Below are 9404 nucleotides of genomic sequence, written 5' to 3' on the forward strand. Positions count from 1 at the left end.
TGCACACACACACACACACACACACACACAAGTGCGCTCTTCCTTCCCACCATCCTCCCTGTGAGTACTCAGCTCTTTGGGCTCAAGGACCAGCCCACAGTCCATTTTGTCTCCTCAAGGCCCATTTGTTACAAGGCAGCAAGGAGAGGGAGGAGGGTGTCTGAGTGTGCCATGCCCCAGCCTCTGTTCCTCTTGATCCCCCGCTCCTGATGCAGGGTTTGTTAAACGCAAGTACCACGCTCCCAGCTATAGAGATGCTGATGACCAAAAAAAAAGACAGGCAGCAGGACCCACTGAGTAAAGCCACCTGTTGGATTTAAATGAGGGCAGACAAACTCCTCATCTCTGGCTCTGCCAAAGTTTTATAAAAACCATGAATATCTTTCTAATAAATGGAAAGCCAGTTCTCTATAGAGTGTGTTATATACAACCTCACGCCCCATTGAGCAGAGCTTCAGAAACACAGGAGACTCTCCAAACATTTATTCAGTTGATTTCTGAAAACTCTACACTCCATAACTGTCTCAACACAACTTGTGGTATCCCTGAAAGTGGCCACTAGGGCACTGAGGAAGGGGGTGCCAAGAATGGGTTGCCCCAAGAGAACTGGTGTGGCAGAGGCTGTTCACTTACAGATGGAACCACACTGGGCTACAGGGGAACTTCTCCCAGTCCCAGACAACTGAGCCAGAGTGGAAGTCCGAGGCCTCACACCTCTGCAGGGACCTGGTAACGCCCCCTTCACTCTCTCTGAGCAATCACCCAGCTGACAGAGTCTCAGATGAGAGCCTCGAAACCAGAACCACGTCTAACACTTGCTTCACTCTTGATGATGTCTCTTCTTTGATAGATGTTCCCCCAGGTATTGAAGAGTCACCGTGGCCCTGTTGGCAAGGTGGCTGGTCCTCTAGCTGTAATCGATTAACTCTCTCCTTCCCACCAGGCAGAGCACAGCCCTGGTGCAGGCATGGCTGAGGCAGGTGACCAGAGGCCCCAGTCTCTCTGCCATGCTACATTGTTTGGATCTTCAGAGGGCCCGTGGATTCCAAGTGGGATTTGCAGAAAGGGCATTGAGAAGGAGTGGGAGGTTGGAGGAGAGGCCTAGTATGAGACTCAGAAACAGGGAAAGTAGAATGGGATCTAATCACGGGGTCACCAGAACGCCCAGGGGCATCACCAGACACAGGAATAGAGTGAGAAAGTTTGCTGAATCCAGACAGGAAGCTTGTTTCAGGTGATCAACAATCCATTGCTTGTAGAAACTAACTTCCGTGTAAACTCCAGGATATCCTTTGCGACCGCAGCCAATGCCCCAGCTCACAATCCCCACCTGGACCCATACGCCATTTAATTCACAGACCAGGGGCCCCCCAGAATCTCCCTGGAAAAAGAAAGACAATCACTGCAGGAAACAAATAGGCTCCACGTCAGAGCAGGCTGACTGCACTGCAATGCGCTGTAGAGCTAGGCACTCGGGGGCTTCCCCGGGAACCCCCACGACACTCCCAGCCTTAGGTATCTGTCAATATGAGAGCTGAGAATTGATGGTTTCCAATAAAGCAAAATCATGCACCTACTGAAAAGGTGTGTTCCAAAAAACTTAATACACGTGATGAAATTGTGCCTACTCTGAGCCAATGAGTCTAGTGCTTACCTGAGTAATAATACTGCCTGTCACATAGAAGGAGCCCAAAACACGGAGCACGCCTTGTTGGTAGGACCTGCCTGATTCACCCCTCCTCCCACTCCAGGCTGTGATAGCTGCTCTCTCCTGAAGGATCAGGTAGGCTGCCTTGGTGGCTTGTCCTCACGTCCCATTACCATGAACAAGGGTACACCAAGGGGCTAGGAGATAAGCCAGACCCTACTGGCTGCAGATGAGGAAGTTTTGAGGAGACAACTGCAATGCTGAGGCAGCAAGAGGCCCATGAACTGACCTGACAGGCATCCTTCCCTTGGGCGCTGTAGCCACAGACGGTCCCTTTCTTGATCACTGCATTCCACCTTCCCATGTTTTCCTTGAGTATCTCATTACATTTTTCATGAAGCATAATGCTTAGCTCAGCCTCCTGAAGCTCAGTTACTGCTTTATCTGATGGATCTACAGAGAGACAATTTATGACTGAGTGGACCTGCATAAGTGGAACAGGACAAGAGAACCCCATGCCCACTCTGGGTCTCAATACAGTGTGTTCACACACAGACACCCTCTTGGGCATTGGATATTGTCCCATTTGACAAAGGAGGATATGAGGCACAGTGTTGACATGGGGAGAGGAGGATGTAAGATCCAAACCAAAACATGAGAAATAAGAACACACAGGAAAGGTGTAACCACCCTGAGAAACCAAAACCAAGCATCTGTCACTCTGAGTAGCAGTACTAATAGTGACCAGCATCCTGTACATCAGTAAAGCATCTATACTTTCTAGGGCATCACAGACTCTCAGACAGGTAATACCCCAAAGGTACCAAATCCAGCCTCTCCCATGAATAAGAGGCCCTACACCTCAGTGAAAGGTCTCTGACCTCTTTACACACAGGAAGCTCCCTATCTACCAGGGCAGGTACTTCCAGGGAGGGACAGCTTAAAAAGGCAGACAGCTAGCTCATCACCCCCAGAGGTAAAATCCACCCTAGAGAGAACCCGCCATGCCCAGCACCCAAACCCGCAGGTCCTCACAAACCAACAGAATTTCATAAACCAGTTGTTAAAATTACTCCCTGGCAGCAGCTACTGCATTCTCTTCCCTGACTTACTTAAAAAAAAAAAAAAAAAAAAAAAAAATTCCACCTCTCTGTCCCTCCCTTGAGCTTGTAGGTCAACCCCAGGGTACCAAGCAGCCTTTTCCCTGGTCTGAGGCTGCTGTAGTCTTGCTTCAGAGTCTCACCTGTTTCATTTACTTTGCCCCATCCAGTCACCCAGCACTTCGTATCAGCTTGCACCATGAAAGCCTGTTCAGGAAGGCACACAGGCTGGATGTGCGTGGAGTAATTCACAGGGAAGTCAAGCAGAGCAAGGGCAATGTCATTCTGAATTATTCCAAGAGTAGTAAAATATCGGTGGATAACGATGTCACGAACTGGGACCACAAGCGCCGTTTTGGAGAGATGATGCAGGTCTGTGTCTCCCAGCTTCACTGTGTATTCCAGGTAGCTGCTGGAGGATCCTCCAGGGTCTGCAATTTGCTTCCACACCTTCCAGGTGCTTCCCAGCCTGGTCCCATCTTCCTACGACAGCCAGCAGCCGCCTCCCTCCCTCAAACCACATCCCCCCAGGACCCCTGACCACTTTGGCCTGTGGTCCCCCAGACCAGCGGTGGCGGTGGCGGTGGCAGCGGCAACACCCGGACACTTGTTAGAAATGCAAATCCTCAGGTCTCACCCAGAGAGGATAAAACCTATAGGGCTGTCACCCCCTTTTACAGATGAGGAAGAGGAAGCTCAGGGAGGGGGACAGACTGGCTCCAGGTCCCACAGCCTGACCAGGGCCCAAGCTCTCAGCCCCAAACACTCACCCATAGATGCAGTGGGCAGCAGTGAGCACCCAGCGCCTGGCGATGAGGGAGCCTCCGCAAACGTGTCTGTCGCTGGTCTGCAGGCTCACCTGCCAGGGCCACTTCTTTTCTGGGGCCGGTAATCCTCCAATTATCCTGGAAATCCGCTGGCCACAGGCTGGGGCAGGTCAATGAAAGGGACTGAGAGTAACGCTGCTGCAGCACCTTCGCCAGAGCCAGATGAGCTCAGAACCCTCAGACCAAGGCCTGCATCCCCTGCATCTTCGGGAAATGGCTGGGTCCTCCCAGGTCTCAGGGAGCCGTCCCACCGCTGGACAGATCTGTCCCCGAACCCCTCCTCCTCTAGGGCAGGTCCCCTCCCCCTCAGACCAGGCCAGTTCTCCGCCGCAGGGCATGGCCCAGAAGCCTCACCTGACGTTAATGCCCTTGTCCCTTTGGTCCGTGAGGGTGGATCATCGTGTGTGTGGGATTGCCAGAGCCTGGTAAGAATCAGACTCACCTAAGGGAAATATCACCGAAGCACGGGGCACTGCGTTGCCCCTGGACTGGCGGGCCGCTGGGGATCCTGGAGCCCCTACAGATGGCGGCTCCCACCCGCTCGCTCCTGGGTCCTGGCTGCCCGGCCCTGAGGGGAGAGTGGAGCGGGAGAGCAGTGCTGCGCCTCCCTCAGCCCCCGCCCTGCCTGCCCTGGCCTCCTCGAGCCAGGGCCGAAGGAGCAAGAGCCAGGCCAGGAGCCCCAGGGAGCTGCCGCCCCGGGACGCCATGGGTACTGCCGGCGACCTCAGCCTCTGTCATGGCGCCCCCTCGCAGCGGTTTCCAAGCCTGCCACATAGATTCTGGCGGGAACCTGGAGCGGCCGCGAGGGACGAGGGGGCGGGGCCGGGCCACCCGGCCGTCTGAGGGGCGGGGCCGCGCCGAGCCGTGGTGACTCAGATGAGTCCTCTCTTCGCAGCTCTGCGTGGACTCAAGGCCCTCCACCTCATCGGGCGCCTCCCGGGCACTCCGCATCTCCTGGCCTAGGTCACTGGCCACAGAGTGGCCGCTGCCTAGCTCTTTGTTCACACAAAGATGCGTCCATTACTCCCTGCGATACCGCAGAGCTTCCTCCAGGCCAGGGCTTTACCAGAATCTCCCTCCTTTACTTGTTTGCAATTAAATTAAAACTCTTTAACATACATGTTGCACTTAACATTACTAACCACTGCGTTAGAGACGATACTGCTACCTTTTTGAAAATCAGCATCCACATGAAAAATGTTCAGCAATGAGGCATGATAGGTAGACCATGTCCTCGGGACGCAGCAACCGTGGTGACCGTACAGTCAACACAGTAAGCCTCAGCATTTGCAGTGTAATTGAGCTCATTCAAGCAAAGCTATCTTCAGTAGGGAAGGTCCCCTGTAGCGAGCATGCGCACTTCGATTTCACCTGTTCTTAAACTGACCCTTTGTTCATTATCATAGTAAAAAGCACACCCCTGGGTGGAGATTTCAGATGCTGATGAGGCATTCGAGGTATGAAAAGCATGCACAGCTACTGTGCATGTGCACCAGCAGACCACCCAGAACATGCTTACTAATAAAACCTCTTCCCACCACCTTATGAATAACCATGTAAGACACTAGTGAAAAGAATCTCCCTAGTGCCAGTCTTCACTGTCTTATCCTTATAAGCTGACCACTCCGAATCCTCGCTCTCTCAGGGTGTACTATCTCTTCCGAACTTAACTTTCAAAATGTTCTTTTTCCTTTACAATAAATTACTCTGCTGTATCTCCTTTGCCATGAGTCTAAGAAGACAAGAACCAAGGTATCACAACAGATGTCGACAACATCATCAGTCAGTATCAAAATGGAAATTAAAACCACAATGAGATATCACTACACACCTATCAGACTGGCTAAAATAAATAATAGTGACAATATCAAATGCTGACATGCATGCAGAGATATTGTATCACTCATGCATTGTGGTGGGAATGTAAACTGTTACAGCCACTCTGGAAAACAGATTGGCAGTTTCTTATACAACAAAATAAGCAATTACTATACAACCCAGTAATTATACTCCTGGGTATTTATCCCAGAGAAATAAAGATGTTCACCCACACACAAACCTGTATAAATGTTTATAGTATCTGTACTCACAAAGCCCACATCTGGAAACAATCCTGTAATGAATGGAATAATGGCTTCCCAAAGATGGGCACATTCTAATCCCTGGAAGCTGTGAATATTTTATGGTACGTGGTGAACAGAATGTGATTAAATTAGGCAAATTGAGACAGGAGATCATTCTGGATTATCCTGGTGGGCCCAATGTAATACCAGGTATCCTAGAGGGAGGAAAGAAAGTCAAAGTCAAAAAAAAAGATGTGATGTCAGAAGCAGAGGTCAGAGAGAGAGAGAGTTTTGAAGATGCTATACTGCTGACTTTAAAGATTAAAGAAGGGGACACAAGCCTAGAAATTCGGGCAGCCTTTAGAAACTGAAAATGGCAAAGAAACAGATTCTCCCCTAGAGCCTCCAGAAAAAACACAGCTGGCCAACACCTTGGTTTTAGGACTTCTAACTTCTAAACTACAGGATGCTACATTTGGGTTGTTTCAAGCCACTGCATGTGTGGCAAATTTTTACAGCTGTAATAGGAAATGAAAACAAACCCAAATATCCTTCAATGGGTGAATAAACTAATTGTGATATATTCATATCACAGAATACTACTCAGCAAAAGATAGAGTAAAATATCAATAGAGGCAACAACTTGAATGAATTTCCGGGAATAATGCTGAGCCAAAAAACCAGTCCCAAAAGGTTACATACGACATTTTTGAAAAGAAAAAATTTGAGAAATGAAAAGCAGATTAGTGACTGTCCAGAGTTAGGGAGGTAGGTATGGTTTTGAAAAGGCAACACAAGGAATACTCTGGAAATGAAATTCTTTTCTGTTCTTGACTACGGCGGTAGATATTTGCACGTATGACTAAATTGTATAGAATCACACATACATCTTGATTTGTACACCCTCACAAATTAGCACAAGTGAAACTGGAGAAATCTGAGTAAAACAGATGGATTGTATCAATGTCAATATCCTGGTTGTGATGTGGTACTATTGTTTTTCAGGATATTACCACTGCAGGAATGGGGTAAATTGTATAGAGGAACTCTATTATTATTTCTTACAACTGCATTTGATTCTATTCAATTTCATAAGTTATCTAAACATTTTTTTAATTCAATTCAAAAAATAACATACTCAGTTATAAAGCTTTAATAAAATAAAAGTTTGGCCAGGCACACTGGTTCACACCTGTAATCCCAACACTTTGGGAGGCTGATGTGGGTAGATGGCTTGAGCCAGGAGTTCAAGACCAATCTGGGCAACATAGCGAGATCCCCATCTTTACAAAACACTTAATAATTAGCCAGGCGTGGTGCTGCACACCTGTAGTCCCAGCATCTCAGGAGGCTGAGGTGGGAGGATCACCAGAACCCAGCATGTCGAGATTGCAGTGAGCCATGATTTCACCACTGCACTCTAGCTTGGGTGACCAAGTGAGACCCTGTCTCAAAATAAAACAAAAGAAATGAAGACAAAAGTCTGTATACAGTATTGTTATTGTCTAATCTTGACTGCAGAATTTTTATTTTTAAAGCCAATTAGCCTAAGTATCAGCAATATATTATTATTATGAAGGCAAGTTATTTTCACTGTAGAAAAATAAGAAAAAGAATAAAGAAAAATAAGAGGAAAATCTGATTATCTTCATAACTGGGCACATTTTTTGGAGCCTACTTTTTTATATAACAATATATTCTTTAGCAAATCTAATTATTTTTAAAATTACAAGCTAAAAAATCAACATCAGAGTCCAATTTGCCATCTGGTCATCTTTAGGTGTACCGATCAAACCTTTGTTTATCTCAAAACCTATTAGAATACTTCTTTTTAAGTCACTGTAAATTATCTCCTTGAAGGAGAAGCACCCTTTGCTGCAGTCTGATCTCAACATCCAAGTTCTAGATCTTAAGCCATGTCCAGGCAACATTTTTCACAATCTCTGCTGTTTTTCTCCTTTGCAGCTGATGAATTCAACCCAATTACAACCATGTTAAAGAACAGACTTGCTTTATTTTTTTCAGCATCCAGAACCATATGGGAAGCTACGGTTATCTCTTCACAGGTGGATGAACAGATTGATCAATAGTTGTAATACAGTGTGATAAGTATCTTGAATGAAAGGTATGTTCCATACCTTTTGGAAGTCAATTTTTCAGCGACTATCAACATTTAAAATGTCATCCTGCCTAGTAATTTCTCTGCTGGTAGTTTATTCTATATAGAAATCCTTTAAGAAAACATGCCAAGTACGCCAAAATATATATAACAAGGCCCTGCAGCAACTGTTTGTAATAGCAAAACACAATAAAAAACATAAATTCTCATCAATAAGATGCTGATTATAAGGAAATAAATATCTTCATGACCATGGAGTAGAGAATTATTTCTTATACAAGATACAAAAAACACTGACCATGAAGAAAGATTAATAAATGAGACACCTTTAAATTAAGAACCACTGTTCATCAAAAGGCACCATAAAAATTTGTGGAAAGAATAAAAAGCCACATGGTAGGGGAGATACTTGCAACACACATAACCAACGAAGAAGCAGTATCCAGAATATCAAAAGAACTGAAAAATCACTGGCAATATGGCAGACACCTTGAAGGCCCTGCACAAAAGAGGCAATCCAAATGGCCAATAAATGTGACAAAGGAAGACTCAAAAATAAATGCATTCCAAAAAATAAAGAAGTTTCTTTTTTTTTTTTTAGAAGTTTCTTTGTAGAGTGCAAGAAAGTCAGACCTCAGAAGAATTGATTCATCAAACTTAGAGTGAGCATTTAAAGGAAAAATCCCACAAAATTACCAAGATCACCAGGCTTGCATGAGTCTGTTCAAACTGAGAACACATCAGCTTCCTCACATGACCATCATATTCACAAAGGTTATGACATACACTGAGACGCCAGCAGAGTAAAATTAGGAGATAAAATCATTTTTGTTAGGAAGTGTAGGTTTATAGGAGTATTGACAGTTTTATTACTTTCGTATCACAACTAGATAGGATGCCCCTGTTACACTTTGGTTTATTTCTGGAATCAATTTTTCCCCTGACTATGCCATGGGAAAATACTGGGGCATTAGAAGCAAGGTAGAGTGTTGGTTTTTGCTTTTACAGAACCTCATTGTGGTACAATTCTTTCCATTAGGGCAAATTTGACCAAATGAGTTGCTCAGCAGTTTTCTGATTCCATGCCATTAATTCAATATTTTGTATAATTCAACCAGTTTATTTACATGGAAATAACAAGAGGTGTTGTTTACTACATAAAGACCTCTGTGACAAACTGAAAAAATGACCACAATGCTTTGCAGTTCCTCCTGTCAAAAGATGGAGTCAGGCTGTGGTATAAGCAGCCCTGTCACTTGGGGTATGTGTCCTGGCAAATACCATGGTGCTAGAGTTTGCTGTGGTGAATTAACATGCTGTAAAGAGTCTCTCATATGTCATACCTAGAGAGTCACGGTGTAGATCTTTCAGTTCTGAAGCAAGATCATATCGTCTGGAGCAAAGAAACTGTATGTTATTTGAAAAGCAACTGCGGATACACTACTAAACCCTGAAGGGAACTAAGTGCCAGACCATGAAACATTATGTGATCAAGAGACTGGAGCTTCCCATTATAAGGTAGATATTTCGACTCACCAAGTCATAAACTCAACTGGACTAAACAGCAATCCATCATTCAATGGAAGTGATACTTTGGAACTGGATTAGGGCAGGTCTTGAAGACACAAGTAAGTTACACAAAGAGAT

At 45.7% G+C, this 9404-nt stretch overlaps 1 protein-coding gene across 2 annotated transcripts; it reads right to left on the reverse strand.

Moving 5' to 3' along the window:
* Positions 1 to 468: 468 nt before the first annotated feature.
* Positions 469 to 4324, reverse strand: LOC100402058 (serine protease 44). Of its 2 annotated transcripts, none has more exons than XM_017964863.4 (5): positions 4018 to 4324; positions 3519 to 3675; positions 2892 to 3157; positions 1938 to 2101; positions 469 to 1381 (listed from the first exon to the last, which is right to left on the reverse strand). In XM_017964863.4, exons 1-5 carry the CDS (start codon positions 4280 to 4282, stop codon positions 1145 to 1147), a joined length of 1089 nt encoding a protein of 362 aa, XP_017820352.3. In that variant the 5' UTR covers positions 4283 to 4324; the 3' UTR covers positions 469 to 1144. The 2 variants fall into 2 exon arrangements, with proteins under 2 accessions (XP_017820352.3, XP_035131059.2); XM_035275168.3 differs by having other exon boundaries at positions 2892 to 3160.
* Between the last annotated feature and the right edge of the window lie 5080 nt (positions 4325 to 9404).

The sequence above is a fragment of the Callithrix jacchus genome, chromosome 15 (genome assembly GCF_049354715.1).
Source record: "Callithrix jacchus isolate 240 chromosome 15, calJac240_pri, whole genome shotgun sequence".
Taxonomy (NCBI): Eukaryota; Metazoa; Chordata; class Mammalia; order Primates; family Cebidae; genus Callithrix; species Callithrix jacchus.